At 40.1% G+C, this 22,838-nt stretch overlaps 1 protein-coding gene across 1 annotated transcript in view; it reads left to right on the forward strand.

Moving 5' to 3' along the window:
• The window catches only part of LOC141433005 (egl nine homolog 1-like), a 29,321-nt gene that overhangs the window by 5,730 nt on the left and 753 nt on the right, over window positions 1-22,838 (forward strand). Inside the window, exons 3-4 of the mRNA XM_074094843.1 lie at window positions 10,362-10,442; window positions 22,683-22,822. Coding sequence (XP_073950944.1) covers window positions 10,362-10,442; window positions 22,683-22,822 — 221 coding nt within the window. The remainder of the gene's footprint in view (window positions 1-10,361; window positions 10,443-22,682; window positions 22,823-22,838) is intronic.

Genomic DNA, 22,838 nt, shown 5'->3' on the forward strand with positions numbered 1-22,838 from the left:
ACGTGCAAACCTACACTCACAAAAGTTGTTGCGCAAATTTTCCGCTAGAGGCGCTGTCCGTGTTTCCATACAAATTGAGATTTTAACGCGAACGCAATAGAGACGTTTTTTTGTGAACGGGAAAATACACTAAGCGTACTGAAGTGAAATCGGGGAGCAACTGCGAACAGCTACGATCGCGCTTCAACCGACGATCATGTCCACTCTATCTAGAGTGTAATAAAGGCTTAGAAGAACTTCAGCTAGGTATAGATCATCGTCCCTCTATGAAACCTAGGTTTCAGGAGCATTTTCTTGCACGCTGCTCTGCAATCTAGAGTTGCTCTCATATTCGTTTCGCTTGCATAACCACCAAAACTAGTGCTTTCAATAAACTGTTTGATTCGTCTATTATGTATGACCGGATGGCCAAGTGGTTAGAGAAGTGACTACGAAGCTTGAGGTCCCGGGTTCGATTCCCGTGTCGGGGCAGATATTTGTATGAAAAATACGAATGTTTGTTCTCGGGTCTTGGATGTTTAATATGTATTTAAGTATTTATTTATCTATATAAGTATGTTTATCTGTTGCCTAATACCAATAGTAAAAGCTTTGCTTAGTTTGGGACTAGGTTAATTGGTGTCAAGTGTCCCATGATATTTATTTATTTCGGTGAGATATACACAACACATTGCAAATAAATGAATATATGAATTAGGTATACCTATAAATACACATTGTAGGTACAAGTATAAGTTACGGGTCCAATGTCGGGGTATTTTAGTTTTACAAATAGATAAGGACAGCGTATGAGTAAGCGGTATTTCAGTTTTCGCGCCGTCTGGCGCCGCGTTATCGCTATCAAATTACGAACATCGCCATTATAAACGTTTTATAGAAATACCAGCTCTTATCGCACTCTGAACGTCCTATATCGCCTCGCGAAAATTTTATCGGTGATATATGCTTATATAGAGTAGAATAGAATAGAAATACGTTTATACAGCCAACACATCATGACAAAAAAACACGACAACAAAATGATAAAGAATATAGGAATATAAAAAAAAGAAAAAATATATAGAAAAAAGAATAAAGGAATGATATATATAGGTGAACTACTGCTACTGCTACCCTACTATGAAACTTTTACTAGACTCTACCAAAATTAAAAGCTTTTTTTGCAAATGGGCCGCAGCGCTTTCTGGGCACAGTTGTTTTTTGGGTTCGGAAGCCAAAATGGCAAAAACGGAACTCTTATAGTTTCGCCATGTCTGTCTGTCTGTCCGTCCGCGGCTTTGCTCAGGGACTATCAATGCTAGAAAGCTTTAATTTTGCACGGATATATATATATAAAGTATGCCGACAAAATGGTACAATTAAAAAATCAAAAACAATTTTTTAGGGTACCTCCCATAGACGTAAAGTGGGGGTGATTTTTTTTCTCATCCAACCCTATAGTGTGGGGTATGAAAAAATTCAGAATGGTAGTAAGTATATCAAACTTTCAAGGAAAACTATAACGGCTAAGTTTGCTTGAGAATTATTAGTAGTTTATGAGTAAATAGCAGCCTAAGGTATAAAATATACCTGAACTTGGAAGATTCCGTATAAAATACGAAATCCTTAGAAAAATATTACTTAATGTTTTCGTAATGGCTATGGAACCCTATTTTGGGCGTGTCCGACACGCTCTTGTTTCTTTTTATTCGACTGGATGGCAAGCGAGCAAGTGGATCTCCTGATGGTAAGAGATCACCACCGCCCATAAACATCTGCAACACCAGGGGTATAAGATGGGATACCATACCTCACCAAGCCAAAAAAAATGCGCCCGTCACTACGTTATAATTGTTAGAAGCTTAATGACATGTCCCATGTTTTTTTGGAGTGCGTCCGTAATATAGACTTGAGAAGAAGAGTTCTTTGGCTTAGGTTCCATGGTCAGGTCAACTGTTGATTAACAGAACCGTCATCCGACAAAGCAATAAGCATTATTATACCTAATGCCATCCACGAAGACGCGTGATTTTGTCAAAATTAGACATTAATGATAGTCTAAGAGGTGGCAGGAATTTTTAAAACGATCATGGAAACGGTTAGACTCATTTTTATGTGTTGTAGAGTGGTCTGCTGATGTGAATAATTTTGGTCTGCCTGCTCTCAGTGGGTGCAACTTTGAGATATAGCGCATAAAAGAGGCTTTATTGTTGCGAAAAAAAAACGATAACAGAAATGGTTAGTTTTAGTACATATTCAAAGTATGGCGTCTCTTCATGTGAAACGAATTGGTCTGCCTGCTCTCAGTGGGTGCAACTTTGAGATATAGCGCATAAAAGAGGCTTTATTGTTGCGAAAAAAAAACGATAACAGAAATGGTTAGTTTTAGTACATATTCAAAGTATGTCGTCTCCTTATGTGAACCGAATTGGTCTGCCTGCTCTAAGTGGTTGTATTTCAGAGTTATGATGCTCGCAAGATGCTTAATTGTAAAGAAAATTCAAGGTAATGGTAATCAATAAAATAAATCTCAGAGACCGTTAGTACTAGAAAGCTGTAATTTGGTATAAATATACTTATCTATCACGCCAACAAAGTGATAAAATAAAAAAAATAAAAAAACATTTTTTTAGGGTACCTCCCATAGACATAAAATGAGGGTGATTTTTTTTTCTCAACTAACCCTGTATTGTGGGGTATCGTTGGATAGGTCTTTTAAAACCAATGGGGGTTGCTAAGACGATTTTTCGATTCAGTGATCTGTTTGTGAAATATTCAACTTTAAAGTGAAAACTTTCATCAAAATCGAGCGTCTCCCCCCTCTAAAATCTAAACCGTTGGGTGGAAAAATTTGGAAAAATTAAGGATGGTAGTAAGTATATCAAATTTACAAGAAATATTATAACGACTAAGATTGTTTGAGAATTTGTAGTAGTTCAAGAGTTACTAGCAGCCTAAGGTATAAAACATACCTAAACTTGAAAGATTCCGTACACAATACGATATCCTTAGAAAAATATTAAGTACTTGATTTTTTCCTAATGGCTACGGAATCCTTTCTGGGGCGTGTCCGATACGCTCTTGGCCGGTTTTTGTTAATTCAACTTACTTGTATAAGAAGTCTTCTCTAAGAAGTTTGGCTAAGTGCCACTTGCAAGCGCATGAACGACACCGTCGGAGTTGAAGCGTCGTGAAATCAGGAATCGATTACGAAATCCCCATCTTTGTTACCAAAGCTGATTACACTATAATTATAACTGATTGCCGCAGATAGTCGGGCTCTCAGATTATCGCGCTTGGTTATAAGTCACAGCGCCGTCTCAGTTCAAAGTCGTGGAGGTTTAGCCTTCACCTTAGCTCTCCACTCCTGTCGGTTAGCGGCCTCGTTCTCCCACTGAGACGGCACTATGGTGCAACTTTTCATGGTTCTCTTTAGCACGTCCTTATACCTCAAAACTTATATAATATAATGTAATCAGCTTTGGTAACAAAGATGGGGATTTCGTAATCGATTCCTGGTTTCACGATTACTTGATTTTTCTTTGTAATCCTCTACTGGGTATCAAGTGAAACGGTGAATTACCATTACATATTAAGGAGTCCGTATTCATTTATACAAATATTAGAAGCAACAAAGTCCCACGGAGAATGGCTAAAGTAGAAAGGTTTTGGTTTGATGCAACCGGGCTTTGTCTGAGGCCAACACGTGGGCGGCTCTGGGGGTGTTGTATGACACCGTGGTCGCTTCGTTCTGCACTGGGGGACTGAGAGGATTCGGCAGCACCCGGAGCATCAGAGCAGCCCTATGAAGGGTGGTACTGCTTTCTTTGCTTAGCCTTGGAAGGGGCTAGAAAAGGTGTCCTGAAAAAAGCTCACGCCAAACACACGGAAGGTGTAGTGTAACCGCGGCTGCCTTCGCATCTTAAAACACGTGATCAAAATAAATAATAATAATACTATAAATCAATCGCAAATGAGATTTGGTGCATGGAACGTGCGAACTCTTCTTGATCGTAATGACAACGCCTGCCCAGAGCATAAGACCGCCATTGTAGCTCGGGAACTCTCTCGCTATAATATCGATGTAGCTGCTCTCAGCGAAACACACCTTGCTGATGAGGGTGAGCTGGTGGAGCAAGGTGGCGGGTACACATTCTTCTGGAAAGGACTCGCCTCGTCCGAGCCGCGAAGGTCAGGCGTAGGATTTGCGGTTCAAGGATCAACTCATTAAGAAGTTACAAGAGAATCCGGTGCACATCTCGGACCGCGTGATCACTTTGCGCCTCCACCTGGATAACAACAAATACCTTAATGTTATCATGTTGTATGTTGGATAAGCTCCGTGGAGTCACTGTATGGAGAGTGTACGACCCAGGGAGCAGATCCTTCTGTTGGGTGATTTCAATGCCAGAGTCAGACAGGACTTTATTGCATGGCCTAATGTTCTAGGTAGACACGGAGTAGGCAGAATGAACGATAACTGACAGCTGCTACTAAATTTCTGTGCACAATTTCATCTTGCAGTTACAAACGCAATGTTCAGACTTCCCGCCAAGCATTAAAACACGTGGATGCATCCAAGGTCCAAACACGCATCTGATAGATTATGCCATCGTACGCCAAAGAGATGTTTCCCAAGTCCTAATCACCCGTGTCATGCGTGGTGCACACTTCTGGACCGATCATAGGCTTGTTGTCACGAAACTTCGTCTCCGCCTCCATCCTCCTTGCCTTGTACATCTGGTAGAACTAAGCCGACGTCTCTAACCGTTGATAGGCTTACGGATCTCGGGATCAAGGAAAATATACTATGACTTGATTGCTGCGTTGCCTCTTTCTAATAAGATCATGGCGATCTTGATGCTGATTGAGGTCTGAAAGTCCAAAACCAAAACACGAGGATTGGATTGATGAGAATGATGGAGTCCTTAGAAAGGCGATTGATAACCGACGTCCTCTACGGCAGCACAGGGGTACAAAAGACAAGTGATGGCAAGACAAAGCTCGCTATTTGCAGTGGCTTGCAAATACTAATCAGCTAGGGAAGTTCTATGGTGAAATTAAAAAGCTAATCGGCACGACTTCACTTGCAAAAGTCCCACTTAAGCCTGTTAGTGGCGAAGGCCTTCTTAAAGGTAAGGAAGAAGTGCTGATGCGATGGGCAGAACATTTCAACTCTCTGCTGAACGTAGATAGGTCGGTTGACCTGGAACACGTTCGCTCAATTTCCCAACTTCCTATTGACATAAAGCTGGACTAGCCGCTGAGACAAAGCAAGGTTGTTCTTGCTAAGTATTAAGCAACAACAAAATAAGCGCGCGGTCGGAATTGATTTTATACCGGGTGAACTGCTCAAAAACGGCGTTGAGGAATTGCATACGGCCGTATAGGAGCTCTTTCAGCTGATGTGGAGAGAAGAGAGAGTCCCATCAGCCTTGAAAGTCTTATATAAAAACAAAGGAGTACTTCTCTGATGTAAGTCCCTGGGAAAATATTTGCCCGAGTCCTAATGAACCGCCTTAAGGAACTTTCTGAAAAAATATTGCCTGAGACTCAGTTTGGCATTCGACCTAATTCGCGTTACGTGTCCGCACCACCGAAGTTGTCGCCGCATGAGGTAGGACTCAATGCCACCTACATTGGCCCTGCGCAGCACTTCCGTATTCCACACACGAATCAGACCATTTGATCCTTCAAAGTTTTCGGAGGCATCTTAGGTAGAAACGGTCTAGCATGCGAATGTGCCTGCGATACACCATCCACGCTTCAGCAGAGTGCAATAAGTTAGGAACGACCATGGACATGTGCACAGAGATTTTTATGACTAGTTTAAGGTCATGCGTACAGAAGAGCTTGAAATCCAACTTATATAATGCTGCAGCTGCAGCTCCGATTTGGCTGTTAATCTGGGCGCTATTTTCTCACTGCGGCAATTACAGGAAAAGAACAGAGAGCAAAGCCGCCGCATGTGCATCTGCTTCGTCGATCTCGAGAAAACCTTTGATAGTGTCCCTCGAGAAGCTCTATGGGTGGTAAGCACAGTAAGATAGGATGCACAGAAAACTTTGTGAGACTTCTCCGACTCCTGCATGACGACATGCAGTGCTGCATCGCTCTCGACAGTGAACAATCAAACTTCTTACCCGTTACCTGTGGGGTGAAGCAAGGTTGTGTGCTAGCGCGTGTGTGTGTGACCTTGACGCCGAGATTAACAGCCGAATCGGAGCTGCAGCTGCAGCATTCGGTAAGTTGGATTTCAAGGTTTTCTGTTCGCATGACCTTAAACTAGTCACAAAGATCTCTGTGTACATGTCCATCGTCCTTCCTAACTTATTGCACTCTGCTGAAGCGTGGACCGCGTATCACAGGCACATCCGCATGCTAGACCGTTTCCACCTAAGATGCCTCCGAAAGGTTTGAAGGATCAAATGGTCTGATTATGTGCGGAATACCGAAGTGCTGCGCAGAGCCAATGTAGGTAGGTTGCATTGAGTCCAACCTCATGCGGCGACCACTTCGGTGGAGCGGCCACGTTACGCGAATGTCAGAGCAGCGGGTGACGAAGCGCGTCTTCTGGTCAGAACTTGAGGATGGCAAGCGTAAGCATGGCGGACAAGTTTTGAGGTATAAGGACGTGCTAAAGAGAACCATGAAAAGTTGCACCATAGTGCCGTCTCAGTGGGAGAACGAGGCCGCTAACCGACAGGAGTGGAGAGCTAAGGTGAAGGCTAAACCTCCACGACTTTGAACTGAGACGGCGCTGTGACTTATAACCAAGCGCGATAATCTGAGAGCCCGACTATCTGCGGCAATCAGTTATAATTATAGTGTAATCAGCTTTGGTAACAAAGATGGGGATTTCGTAATCGATTCCTGATTTCACGACGCTTCAACTCCGACGGTGTCGTTCATGCGCTTGCAAGTGGCACTTAGCCAAACTTCTTAGAGAAGACTTCTTATACAAGTAAGTTGAATTAACAAAAACCGGCCAAGAGCGTATCGGACACGCCCCAGAAAGGATTCCGTAGCCATTAGGAAAAAATCAAGTACTTAATATTTTTCTAAGGATATCGTATGGTGTACGGAATCTTTCAAGTTTAGGTATGTTTTATACCTTAGGCTGCTAGTAACTCTTGAACTACTACAAATTCTCAAACAATCTTAGTCGTTATAATATTTCTTGTAAATTTGATATACTTACTACCATCCTTAATTTTTCCAAATTTTTCCACCCAACGGTTTAGATTTTAGAGGGGGGAGACGCTCGATTTTGATGAAAGTTTTCACTTTAAAGTTGAATATTTCACAAACAGATCACTGAATCGAAAAATCGTCTTAGCAAACCCCCATTGGTTTTAAAAGACCTATCTAACGATACCCCACAATACAGGGTTAGTTGAGAAAAAAAAAATCACCCTCATTTTATGTCTATGGGAGGTAGGGCGTCCAGTCTCGGAGATATTTTTGAGTCTCGGGACTGAGACGAGACTTTGTCTTCAGTCCCGGGAGTCTCGAAATTTCGAGACTTTCGAGACTTAACGATAAATCCTTTTGGGTGGTCCGAATCTGAAGTGAAGTCATAGTCGTCGTAGTTGCAGGTAAAGAAGTACTTAGTGGGAAAAGAGAGGGCCACTTCAAATATTACGAAAAAAAATTTTTTTAATATAAAGTTTATGTTGTTTATTAAATTATCAGAACACTACCATCCTAATTCAAAAAGGATGCATGTCCAAAAATGCAATTTCGTTTAATTACACTTTTCGATACATAAACATCAATCTATCATTTGAACATGTTTCTGAAAAACTTTAGTCAAATTTTTCAAAAACTTTCTAAGAAAATTTAGCATATGTCCAAAACCACACCCAAAACCATGACATTTCCCAAGCAGTATGGCCTTATGAGTGTAAAAACAATTGTTCCTTATCTCCTCTTTACTAAGAGTTCAGAACGCATAATCTTTTTCTATCTGTTTTTATGGCTTAGTGACTGTAATGCAATGAATCCGCTTGGGGTGTAGGTAGGTACATAAAATATGTAGATGACAAAATACAATTTCTTCCACGCATCGTCGTTAATAAATATTATCATGTAGTGAACAACATAATCATCACAGTATAACCACAGTTTACGTAGCTAAGTCAAGTATTTAACGTATAGTGGATTTTAGAGGTACTTTTGAAAGTTCATTTGATTTTACTTATCGTATATGCATTATAATTGATTGTAAACAATCACAAGTCCGGTCTTGCTGGACTGAATAAAATAAGTCTCGAAGTCTCGAAAATCACCGAGACTGGAACTGCAGAGTCTCGGGACCGAAAATGGTTCGAGACTCTCGGAAAACCGAGAGTCTCGATTCCCGGGATGGAAGCCCTAATGGGAGGTACCCTAAAAAAATGTTTTTTTATTTTTTTTATTTTATCACTTTGTTGGCGTGATAGATAAGTATATTTATACCAAATTACAGCTTTCTAGTACTAACGGTCTCTGAGATTTATTTTATTGATTACCATTACCTTGAATTTTCTTTACAATTAAGCATCTTGCGAGCATCATAACTCTGAAATACAACCACTTAGAGCAGGCAGACCAATTCGGTTCACATAAGGAGACGACATACTTTGAATATGTACTAAAACTAACCATTTCTGTTATCGTTTTTTTTTCGCAACAATAAAGCCTCTTTTATGCGCTATATCTCAAAGTTGCACCCACTGAGAGCAGGCAGACCAATTCGTTTCACATGAGGAGACGCCATACTTTGAATATGTACTAAAACTAACCATTTCTGTTATCGTTTTTTTTTCGCAACAATAAAGCCTCTTTTATGCGCTATATCTCAAAGTTGCACCCACTGAGAGCAGGCAGACCAAAATTATTCACATCAGCAGACCACTCTACAACACATAAAAATGAGTCTAACCGTTTCCATGATCGTTTTAAAAATTCCTGCCACCTCTCAGTCTATGACATTGTAATAAGAACCACGGCACGCGTCATCGTGAATGACTCTACCTAAGTATATTTGTTATACCATTTTATTGACTTATCCCTTGAGTGAGGAACTAGGTACTACGTAAGCACCATGAGACTGACATGATCTGATCACCTGAAGTGTTTAACCTCGACAATAATTAGGAAAAAAAGAAACTCGCTAGACGGGATTTTTTTTAAACAGTACAAATTCTATATTGCTATTTAACCACATATCAAATTAAATCTTTAAGTACCAAATTAAATTTTTAAAAAATATGGCTATTGAAACTGATTAGGTACCTAGATATCATTGTGGGTCTGTCCAGCAATGGACGTCTTACAGCTGATGTCATGGTGATGATTTTTTTTCCTTGCTGGCAATGTATACATATTATTATTTATCATTTGGTTATTTGATCAGAAGCTTATCATTGCCTTGTGAATTAGGGCCCTTACTTAAATGAAGTGCTTGCGATGATATCAGCTTTGTCCGATCGTTCGATGAATCAACTCGATCTTAAACATCATACAATTTATGTCATTTACCCCCTGTCATTTGACTTATCAATGGATGGTGAAACTGCCTCTTAAAGTCATAAATTTTGACTTACAATTCAGATTATTAATTAGATTTGCAGGTGGTAGGATTGCTACCGCCATCTTGCTCGCTAATCCTGCCGTGAAGCAGCAGTGCTTGTACTGTTGTGTTTCGGCGTGGAGAGTAAGACAGCCGGTGAAATTACTGGCACTTGAGGTATCCCATCTTATGGCCTCTAGGTTGGCAACGCATCTGCTATACCAGGGGTATTGCAGATGTTTATGGGCGGTGGTGATCTCTTACCATCAGGAGACCCACTTGCTCGTTTTGGCAACAGGCAAATAAAAAAAAATAAAAAAAGTTTCGCTAATAATCTATAAATATATATATATTACATTGCTAGAATACAAAACCACAAACAAATCACGGAGCAAAACATAAATATAAATTCTTGTCTGTTCATAAGACGTTGTTATAGGTTGGATTGCTATTTCCACAACAACTTGATCTGACAACTTTGACAATCTGCGATATCTTGAGTTGCAACGTTGCAACAAAGTATTTTTTCATTTTTATTTTATAGGAAATGTAAATTATAGTCCATTATGATCTTCTTAAATAGCTACGCTCTTGTCGTTGGAGTAACTGCTACTCCACACGGTCTTCGGCCAGCTGTTTGACTTCCTGACTTCCTGATACGACACGACACTTTCTTGGTCAATCTTGACCTTCCTCAGCCTAGTCTTCCTTCCAGCAGGTTTTAAAAGATACTGTCCTGTCGTTCCAACTCCCCTTCTGCAATTTATGGCCTCCATTAACTGTTTCTGTATTGATATAAGTAATTAATTTTAACTTGATATTCCAGGTGGATAATATAATTCTGAGGGCGAACAAAATGGCTAACAACGGCAAACTCGGGGACTACACCATCAACGGCAGGACGAGGGTAAATATTAATACACGACGATTTTTAATCGGTGATCGGAGACCTTATGGTCTAACACACTCGAAATCACATTCGTAATCACCACTTCTTTCTGCCACACGGTACAGGATAAATGTAGAAAGAGACACTGAATGCGATCGCGTGCGCCCGGGCCTTAGACAATGAGACCTAAATTTAGTAATTGAAAATCTAAGTTTTTTCCTTTGATTATTTTTATTTTGTAAAGAACTCTTATTCAAATCTTTTATAACTTTAGTTTATTATGTGTGTCTGTTTCAAAAACATGTTACTTTATGAGTAATATGTTGGCATTGTCAAATGTATAACGAAATCGTGAACATTTGCATAAGATCATAAGACTCACGGGGAATTCCCCATAGGCAGGCATCTACTTCATTAATGTATTTTATTAATAATTAATGTAGGATGACCAATGACCATGTATCTAGTATTATTTAAACAGTGAAGTAATTGCGTTATATAATGATTTGATAGCCGTTATTGCGATTGCGACATGTCATGAAATCGCTGGTGAATTTCCGCCTGATGTCTTGAGTTCGCATCTCAAGGCACTGATACCAAAGTCATAGATGGATCAAAAAGTAACCGTTTTTTATAAGCCCGTATTTCGATAGGTACACGTATAATGCTGTGTGTTATACAAATAAATTAGGCCTAACGAATTTCAATGTAGTGTCTCAAGCGGTTGAGACTATTATAAAACCGCTACATTACCATTTCAAAGTTCAACATCTCAAAAATAGGTCCATCCGTTTTGGAGCTATGATTCCACAGTCTCACAATGATTCCGGGTGAATATTCGAGCGTTTCAACCGGTCGGTTAAACGTCATTACCATCCCACGTTTATAAGCATAACGGAAGGAAAAGTTGCAAAAAAATTGATCACGCAAGATTTAGGATCGGTATTGTATTTAATTTTGACAAAAAAATAAACACAAGCACTATTTCTTTGCCGAAACGGTAATGACGAAAAAACGGCGCAAAATCGTTCCACAGTCTCACATCGATCCTCCTAGCGGTCGAACACTCATTGATCGATCACACACTCATAGCGATCGAACATATACTCGTATCACCCCTTTTGGGTCGGGGGTTAAAAACGCCCTAGTCCCAGAATATTTATGTTGCCGTGCCCTTGCAGGGCGTCACATGTGTGTGTACAACTTATTATATTTCCACCTTTAAACTGTAATGTGACTTGGAATAAACTTTTCTAATTCTAAACACTAGGACGCATCGGGAACATCATTATAAAAATACAATCATGACTTAAGAAAGGACAAGGAAAATAAGCAAAATCGAGTCCCATTCCATTCACGAGGTATTCGTCATTTTATTGGGCTACCTGTTGATTCACAAAATGTGACTACATACATACTTTCGATCTGCCACTCACGTGCAATACCTCTTGATCCACTGGTTAAGATCTGTGGTCTGGTCTATGTATTGATCATTAAAATTAATGATTTGAATGAGATCGGGAGTCATTGATGACAACAAGACAGCGGCAACACCTTCAGGCTAAGACAATATAGCAAAAATGGCTAAAGTAAGAAAGATACTTTTCCTGATCGCTCATAGCTTCGAGTTTACCATGAAAAGAAAAACTGATGGTATGTTGATGATTTTCGCACACTAGCAAAAGCGTGGTTTAACCGCGATGCGCCAGGAGTTCAAAACTTAATTTGTCCAGAGCCGTTTTATAGGAAGAATAGTGAATGATATTGACAACAAAAACATTCCTAAAAGCTGCACTACTAATCTCTACCAGTTATTGGTTAACCTAAAAAGATCTGAACAGGTAAATGGTGGAAAAACCGCACTGGCGGATGCACAACGGACGTTAGTTTACACTGGTGTAGCAATGTTTACGATTTGTCACATCACGACTCAGCTGTTAATAGTTACTTTGGGAAATAAACACGAGTGTAGTAACCCCGATCAATAATATTATGTTTCGAATCGTATCGTGGGGTGACTTGATATCACAGAATTAAGTGCAATGCGTTCCGTTGTTTTTGCTGTTATAATACGTATCGTGTAGAGTCAGGTTTGAGTGAGATGCCCTAGTGGACATTATAACTCTCGCTTCGCTCGTGCAGTAATTGCAACATCTAAATCGGACTCCAATGTACCTATTATATCATCCTGAGTCCTAACTTTTTTTAACAGATACAATGTGGTTCTTAAGACTAAAAAAAATTGGATATAATGTCAACATTCTTAAAATTCTTTATTCAATGAACAATGTGTGCTTTATAAAGTGCATTCGGCCGTTATTCTTAATGCTAATTTGTGTTACGTAGGTACGCGAGTCTTAGAGGATATAGAAATAATAACTATTAAATAAAGGCGTGTAATAATAAATAAGCAGGCCGCTACTATGTACTTAATCATTTTATTTGTATACTTTTCTAAGGTTTTTTCTTCGCAAAAGCAAGGCCCAGAGTCTAACCATCAAGGGGCTTCCTATTTAACTACAGAATTACATGTTATTTTAGATTTACCACCTCGCCTCTTCCCCGCTGGATTCTATGTCGAAACAATCACATATCTGAGCTGAGCTGAGGAACATCTGAGCGCGACTGATGCTTTAGCCGGATTGCAATATCGCAATTTCTTCACGTACTCAGACGCTACGTAATCAGAATTTTGCCCCAGTTACGTTAGCAATCATTTTGGCAAGCATGTAACACTGTTGGCATGTAGTCTCATAAACATATTATACCAGTTCTTTATCACTCTTTATTGACACTTAAAGCCTAATGGCTTTAAAATATGCAGAACTAATGAGTCAGATATCGGCCGAAAAGTGTTAAGGCCACCGGACTCGAGATTGACAGATTCTATTATTTTTTTTCGAGCTGTCTTCACGCTTCTTGACCTTATTTTTTTCGCCTAGCTCATCCGCTTCATTGCCGCTGATATTGCCAAGGCAGGTGAGCCAATTAGTACCTTCTTAAGTAAGTATCACTAAAGTTACAAACTATCACACATCGACTTTACTAAGTAGATTATTTTAAGACTACCTTAGCATTCATTGCAAATTTGTTTCTTACATCAAACTAGTAATAAATCGCAGTTCGCACAGCTCTCAAAGCGTTATCATACCTTGGAAAGCGTATCGCATTAGAATCGCCGCCTTTTGCGATAATAACCAAAATAAAGGCGACGCATGCGCTCTACTGTTTTTGCGTACGTGACTCCGAGCATGGCCGCCGCGGGGGAGCGGCGCGGGGACATTGTAAACACCGAGCGAATCCCACGCGCCACTGTTTACAAACTGAGCTTACGTTTTTTATACAGCCATTTTGCATAGACATAACGTCCTCTTACTGAACATACACGTGTCAAACACTAAGTGGGATCTGAGGTCATTGGTTTGCGGTTGCGGGCTTATCATAAATGCGGAATTGAATTGACAGCAGAAGAATTTGCAGTCGTATAAACGTGAACGAGTTTATTAATATTTACTTTCGGCCTTAGAAGAGACAGCTTGGCTTCGAATCATCGTTTATTTAGTGGAAAAATAAAACTTACTTACTTTCTAGTGTTTTGCAAGTATGTGAATTCTGCTGTGATCAGATCTAATAATTGTATTCCGATTCTACTGGCTGGCTTTCCAAACGCCAGTTGGGCGCCGCTTAAAAATAGATTGAAAAAGTTTGGCGCGTGCCAGTACGTTGTTCCATTTTCAAATTCAAATAGCGTTCAGCTGTTGTCGCTGGCCGGAAATGACATTGGGACAGGTCGCGGTTGCCGGCATTGATATGGCAAGGGTGATCGAGTAAACAGCCTGTAATTTAAAATAATTGTGGCCAGGATGATAATTGACGTTAGTATAGGTCAGGTCTTATCTGTACAACCGGAATTTATGAATCTGGGTCGTGCCCTGAGGTAATAAAGAATTATTTTATGAGGTATCTACGTGGTCTTCAGATATAAGACCCCTTATACTTACTCCAGAATTAGGCGAACCACCTTGACAGTTCATTACACAAATGTTGCCACAGTTTCACCACTGCTGTACTTAATATCGATATTTAAAAAAACTTATCTAATATCGATATTTAAAAGAAAAACTTATTACGAAATAATAATAAAATAATTCTTTTATTTGAAAGATTTGGAAAAAAATCTGTTGAACATCGATAAGGATGCCGTCCGTTCTTTTTGTTTAGTTGGCATTTCATATTGTCATGTCATCAATAGTTTATAATTATTTCTTGTTGTATCTATATGGTCTAGACATACGATATTATGGATTTCGAAGGTGACCCATATAATTGTATATGATATTGTATGGTATAGGCAAGTCTGTGTGTGCGAGAAGTATGACTGCGAATACCTAATAGAATACAATGCGGTATTTGACAACTCCTGATTTTGCCATATCTTAATATTATTATGAAAATATAGATATACAGATAGTGTTTAGCGAAGAGAAATTTAAATCGGTTTGAAAATTGGATTTAAAGTGTTTTTTTAAATCTATATACCTGTCTCTTTCTCAAACGCTTTTCTCTATGCAGCAAGTATGGCGGTACTGGCGTGTGACGTCACATGCCAGTATGTCTTCTCTGTCTAATCTTGAGTTTCAAACATGTATAACTCTGTTATTTGTAAAGGTAGCTTAAAAATGGTTTTTCTATTCGATAACAGGCATTGTGTAGTTTTAATAAATAGTCAAATACCGTATTATTAAATTAGATTGGTGTTAGGTGTAGTCGCGCAATGAATAGGTTCAACATAAGGTTATATTGACATATTCCTATGCCTATCTTTTTTGCTAACTATAACATTTTCAGCTGTCAATCTAGTTCGCCTATTTCTGCACTCGAGTATAATGTATATACCTACCTAGTGCCATCCACGAAGACGCGTGATTTTGTCGAAATTAGCCATTATTGACATTGTAATAAGAACCACGGCACGCGTCATCGTGAATGACTACATATACCATTTAACTAATGTATTCGCTGCTTGACTAAATTAGTCACTCCACCTTTTGGTTGTACTAGTCGGTTTCTCGAACCGGATCGCATTATTCAAATATTAAATTAAATATTTTTAATTATATGAAGACCCTAAAAGGGCGTACGTGATACTACGCTCGTATGTAGAAACAATCACAATTTGTAAAGGTACTTACCTACCTATCTATCATATAAGTAGGTATATGAATAACTGACAAAGCGCCATAAATTTGAGTTAAATGATAATTTTCCTAATGTTATGTTTAAGACTACTTAAACGATACTTAAAAGTCTCTATTCTATTGCCTTTTGAAATATTTGCTATCGATATCTCGCTACTAGCTTTTGCCCGCTCGCGTTAATTTTTTTTTTTAAGCTTATACCTACTAGGTATAATTTCAATTATTATCTAATTTATTTGACGTTCTCCGGGAACTGTGCCCTTTTCCAAATTGCATTTAACAATGTATGTATCTACAACGGCAAAACTTATTAATACAAAACTTTAGCTCATCCCTCGGGATCAAGACATTTTTTCGGGATAAAAAGGTATCCTATTTTTTATTCTGAACTTCTAATATGATGTATGCAAAATTTCACTTCAATAGTTGAAAACAGAAGAAACAAACTCGCCTTCGCATTTATGTAATACATATTTTTGTAAATAAGGATGTTACCCGCGAATCACGGATTCGTTCCTGCATCATTTAACTTTGTAATCAGAGTCATTGGGCGAACAATCTAAAGGCTACATACAGAATGAATTCTAAGCAATGTTCACACGAAACCGGTCCAATGCCCTTAACATAGTTTTAACCTAGTGTGCGAAACCTGTATCCACACAGGGAATACCCGGCGTCACTCGGCCTTATCCTAAAGTGCTATGTTTGTGTCTAGAAATAGGAGGAAAAACGAGTATGTAAACTACAAAAAAAAATTGAACGAAAAATGAAACCGAGTACAAAAACCTTGGAAATAATTTTACCCATACTAGCTTGAAGTCGGTATCAGCACCAGCCAGCAGGAGTGGAACTATGTATAGCACGGTGATTTTTAATCGGTAATCAGGAATAACAAAAAGCTATTTAGACGGTCCGGATTCTATCGCGCAAAGAAACTCCAAGCATAGCTCTCTCCATAGCTCGTTGCGTGACTTTGAGCCTCTCTAAGTGGCCAACAGTCAAGGACCACGTCTCAGCGCCATAAGTCATCACTGGCAACACACTGGTCGAAGACTCTAGTCTTCAGGCACTGCGGAATATTGGACGAGAAGACATCACGAAGTTTCCCGAACGCTGCCCATCCGAGTTGGATTCTTCGGGCCACCTCTTTGCCGAAGTTGGACCTACCCAACTGGACAACTGGTCCAAGGTAAACATAGTGGTCAACAACTTCGAGTACATCGTTCCCAACGATAACCGGCACGGGTTTGACATGGACATTTGGCATGAGTAGCGGGAAACCGGTGGATGCAAGTGGCGAGTTGTCGTTCATTGTGGCGTTCTAAGGGGGAGGCCTTTGTCCAGCAGTGGACGTCTTCGGGCTGATGATGATGATGATGATGATGATTTAGACGGTCATACTGAATAACTTTTCCCATGGGACCAATACGAAAATCGAGAAAAAAAACCCTGGTTTCATTCATTGAGGCTGGTGAGGTGCTGAGGTTTTCTATGAAATTGCTGATTTTTTATCCCGATTTTCGTATTGGTTCCATGGGAAAAATAGTTCAGTATGACCGTCCTTATCGCTTTTTGTTATTCCTGATCACCGATTAAAAATCATCGTATTGGGCTTCAATGACTCCTAAAATTTGAGGGTTGCCCTCGATTTCCCTAGGATCCCATCATCAGATCTTGACTTGGTGCCAATGGGACCACCTCAGAAGTATACTGCGTATTCATAATCATAAGTACAAAAAACTAAACCCCCTTGTGCGGTCAACGGTCATACTTGTTCGTAACATAAGTAGTCACTAGTACCAATAGCTGACACACCAAAGCTCGCATAAATATCTATTCTAGGGCCGGTAGGAAATGTCAGATATTTTACACGTTTCGCTGTGGCATATATTTACGAAGGTGGCTGTACATATATTTTGTGCACTTAGCTGGTAATGAGCTGGATTCCGTATTGTTACAAGAAATAGCATTTACAGTCAGGATCCGACTAAGACATGATTCGAACATTCTACGCGCTCTTTTTTTCTTTTCTCCCTAATTTATTTCGGCCTGCTACTGTCAAAAAATACTCAGTTTGGCCTTCCACAAAATTATGTAAGACGGCATAGGGTCAGCAGGGGTTCAGATTATTAGCTGTAAGCAGTTCCTTTAACTATCTAAAAGTAGAAGTAGTTTTAGTTCCTCAGGCGGTCCCTTTTCCGCATTTGTTCCTTTAAAACTTCCTTCTTTCCTCACTCGTAAAGAGTAGTGCCAAACAAAATCTCATTAGTTCCATTAAAGGGGGATTATCACATAAGTGCGACCCCGAGTGTGCGATTTGCAATTGTGCGACGTTTCTATTGAACGACAGTGCATTTTTGCGAAGTGCCAGCCGGTGTAATTACTGGCACTGGAGGTATCCCATCTTCGGCCTCGAGGTTGGCAACGCATCTGCAATACCCCTGGTGTTGCAGATGTTTATGGGCGGTGGTGATCTCTTACCATCAGGAGATCCACTTGCTCGTTTGCCATCTAGTAGAATAAAAAAAAAGTGCTAGTGTACGATTACGATGTATTACTGTTCGACAGTAAAAATGTACGAAAGTATCTTTATGCGAAGCTAAATTGTGAGACTTAATACTGTTCGACAGTACAAATGTGCGACAGTATCTATGAGCGAAGTTAAATTGTGCGCAAAAAGAACTGCTACCAAAAAAGTGGGTTAGGTTAGAACTGCAACCCTTGCACAAAAGGAACTGCTACCAAAAAGTGGGTTAGGTTAGAATTGCAAACCTTGCACAAGAGAAACTGCTAGCAAAAAACTGGGTTAGGTTAGAACTGCAACCCTTGCACAAAAGGAACCAAAAAAGTAACCTAGGTTATTTATATAACAGATCATTACTATTGCACAGCCGTGCATCGCTTGATCATACTTCGCACACACGTACGATGCCTTGGACAAATGGTATGTCGCACAGAAGTACATCGCTTGGTCATAATTCGCACGTAAGATGCCTCGGACAAATACCATGTCGTACAGCCGTACGTCGCTTGATCATACTTTGCACAAAGAATGGTTAGGACAAATGACGTGTCGCACAGTCGTACATCGCCTAATCGTTTGTCGTACAAACGACACGCCGACCAAACGCGTGTCGCATTGTAGTAGTAAGTAAACCGTAGAGTAAACCCCATTTAAAAAAACATTTATTTCATGTCATTTTGGTAACCCATATTTTTACATCATCATCATCATCCCAGCCTATATACGTCCCACTGCTGGGCACAGGCCTCCTCTCAGAACAAACCTGCGAAGCAATTCAATGGTGCGTGTGAAGTTCCCATATTTTTACATAAATAAATATAATTCAAATTAAATTAAATCGAATTAAATTACCTACATTACATTAAATAATTGAAACTTAAAGGTAGGTACCTACTGTCGATCGAACTACTACGAATACTGCTGACACTTATACTATTTAAACGAGAGTGAGAGGGATGGTACGATACCAACTTCGATTTTCGAATTTCGGAGTAGGCCCTCTGCTTCAGGGATATCGTGTAGAGCGATACTCTCAATCGGTCAGTGGAACTATAAACGAGTCGTTCGCCCAACGATGAGCTTATCTGCTAACTATGCGTGACTAACTTGATACAACAACTATTGTCATCGAGACACGTGCCTCTCACAACATATGGGCATGCGCATTACTGTGTTTTAAGGGATAGCTAAGTCGTACTCAGTGATAATTTATTGAATCAGGCGTTACTTTGCGGAGGTCCATATCAATGAACTAAAAGAATTTCCTTGCTCACCCGCGACCTTACGATAGCTAAGCTTATGCAAAATATGGGTGTTCATGCAGTCCTCCACCTCCACACTGTAAGAACCACACTACACTGACGCGTTTCGAACTCAACCAGAGCTCATCTTCAGAGTGACACAACCGTACACCATGCTACCAGTTGTTAGGCTAACGAACCACAACCACCGTTTTAACTTGTCACTGTAACTCCCCAAGGAGGTCTTTGGGAGTTACAGCGACAAGTTAGCGTTAAGTGTCAGCGTAGTGTGGTGGTGGTGATAGATGGGTTTGTGTGATTTGTGTGTGTTCTTACAGTGTGGAGGTGGAGGAACTGCATGAACACGCATATTTTGCATAAGCTTAGCTATCGTAAGGTCGCGGGTGAGCAAGGAAATTCTTTTAGTTCATTGGTACTCAGTGATGGTTTCTGGAGGGCTACTACGAAATTCGAAAATCGAAGTTTGTATCGTACGGTCCCTCTCACTCTTGCATTAAATAACATAAGCGGCAGCGGGACGGTAGGTACGATACGAACCTCGATTTTCGAATTTCGTAGTAGCCTTCCTGTGACAAGCTATTTGGCTTTAGTATCGTGAGGTCTGTTTGACAACATTGACATTTGAGTATTTCTCAAAAAGTTGTCCCGTCATGAAATTGACAAGAATATCTTTTTGTCAAGAAATTATTAACACTAAGGATCATAAAACACAAACTGCATAAAACATCAAAAAATTCTTGACGTCAGGCAAACGTCACGAAATCTCGTGAGGAAAAATCGTAATTTTGTAGCTACATCGAAACTTTCTATCCAGCAATAAAGATTATTTGACTGACTCTCCGACTGACTGACTGATTATCTGACGTTTTATCACCTTTAACACAAGGTTTTGTATATACGAGTATTTAAATACAATAATTACTATTTTTATTGTGTTGAAATGGCGTCAGGATTTTTATTTATAAGTGGTCAACTGAAAATGGGCAGCTTTTTAACCCCCGACGCAAAAAGAGGGGTGTTATAAGTTTGACCGCTATGTGTGTCTGTCTGTCTGTGGCACTGTAGGTTTTAAACGGGTGAACTGATTTGAATGCGGTTTTCTTTATTTGAAAGCAGGTTTTTGAGAAATAGTCATTTGTGTCGCGTTTTTGAGTGGTTAAGGAACGAAACTAGCAAGAAACTAGCCTATCCCAAGCAAGACCGTAACGCCAAACGAACGCCCTAGCCTAGCGCCCTACTAACGCCATCTAGCGGTATTCCGCCTGACAAGAAATCCCATCATCGTGCAAAGTCCAGATATTGCGAGTAAATCGAAAATGTGTTTCTTTGTACAAGCTTTTATTTAGTTTCACCTGTCTCGCTGTCTGTCTGTCTGTAGTCAAATCTTGCTGATAGACCTCCATCTTAGCGTGTCGAAGGCTTCTTCGAAATCCACAAAGGTCAAGTTACATTTCCCTCTGCCATTTTGATGCCTGTTCGAGGATTATGCGCATGGTGTTGATCTGGTCCGTAAACGATCGGTTGGGACGGAAACTAGGCCGTTCCCATCGAATAGGTTCTACGGATCTCGACAGTCTGTCCAGTATGATCCTGCAGAGCAGTTTAGACGGACTCGAGAGCAAAGTCCAATTGCCACACTCACGAGGTCTCCTTTCTTGAGAATAGTAATGAGAAGGCTCTGGTTTTCAAGTCATCGGGCAACTCTTCGGCTGACCAGATGTTCCTCAGAAGAGGCGTCAAATTCGTTAGCGTTAAATTCGACCAACTTCCAGTAGTCGCATTAACTTGAAATTGGGCATACTTATGTTAATTGCGTGTCAATACAATAATCTGGTAGTGGTATCCTGGTAGACCGGCCAGGATCGTCTCCGCAGGACGGAACTCTTCAATGGCGTCGACTTGAAATGTAAATGTAGTTTGCCTGATAATGCAAGTAAAGTCGACAAAAAGTACAGTCAGCAAAAAAAGCTTGTATTTCAATGATATTTTTGCCCAAAAATTATTAAAATTCAAAAGACTTCAAAAAAAGGAGGGGATTCTCAATTCGGTTGATTTTTTTGTTAGTCGTTTGTAGAACTCTGTCACGTATAAACCGATAAAAGGGGATACCTCCAATTTATCATAAAAAAACACGTCGTATAATTATCGTAATCAGAAAGGCGCTCATTTGCTATGTGTAGTGGTCTTTACATACAACGATACAGTTAAAGTTCACCGGTCTCTACGCCGATCAGTAGGGCTACTACGGGATTCGAAAATGGAAGTTCGTATCGTACCGTCCCTCTCACTCTCGTATGAAATAATATTAGCGTCAGCTCGGTACGATACGAACTTCGATTTTCGAAATTCGTAGTAGCCCTACTGTTTAAGGACTAATCCCTAAATGTGTCTCCAGAGCGTTGTTTTGAATCGTCAACCCAAACACGGTGTCGTAAAGTCTGTTATCGCTAACGTTTTATTGTGTTTAAGACCTTTCGTATGAGGTCATCGTTTTGTGATAGACCACCCACTGTTTGCGGTTACAATAGGTTTCGCAATGTACAGTGTTAAGTGATTGTACGTGCACCTTGTCACGTTGTGACAGAGGCATCGTCTGAAAATTACGATGACACCTGGTATCCTTACCCTGGGGGCCGGATTAATCATGTCAAGAGCTCTAATAATGCAAGTCTCAGGGACCGTTTTCAGCCGATTAATATTGCATTATCATCCTCATCATATCAGCCCTAGGACGTCCATCGTTGGACTTAGGCTTCCCCCATAAACCTCCAATGAGGGCTATCGTTTTTTGTCTCACTAGATGGCGCATTGTTGCGTGAGGTTTTTAAGTATGGCTTTCAAAGTCAGTTATTACGGGCGTGAAAACAAAGTTTAGATTAAAATCATATTGAATACACCTTAAAACCGTACCATAAAAATATCGAGCATGCCACAGTGTTACATAGTCCCCGTTTTGTTCGGAAAAAAGGGAGGACAAAGGTTTCAGATAGACAAAACTGTCTCAAAACACAGACATTCATTGCCCCGGAACGCATATTTGCCATAATTAATTTCAGACGTTGCAAAATATTCACAAAATTATTCTAATTATAAATAAACCCGCGTAGCTCACCCAAAAACTATGAGATTTGACATTTCGGAGACCTCACGCTACACTAGCCCCTCTAGTGGCGAATTCATACATCATTGCTTCGGTATTTTTCACTTTGTCATATAATTGTAATGATAATGATGTAGAACTGGATTATAACATTGTTTCCGTGGTCTTCTTCAGGCGATGGTGGCATGCTACCCCGGATGCGGCACTCACTACGTCAAACACGTGGACAATCCCAACAAAGATGGCCGCTGCATCACCGCCATATATTACCTGAATCTCAACTACGACAAGGTCCGATGCGGGGGCATGCTCAGGTGGGCATTTGATTAA

This window comes from Choristoneura fumiferana, chromosome 11, assembly GCF_025370935.1.
Source record: "Choristoneura fumiferana chromosome 11, NRCan_CFum_1, whole genome shotgun sequence".
Taxonomy (NCBI): Eukaryota; Metazoa; Arthropoda; class Insecta; order Lepidoptera; family Tortricidae; genus Choristoneura; species Choristoneura fumiferana.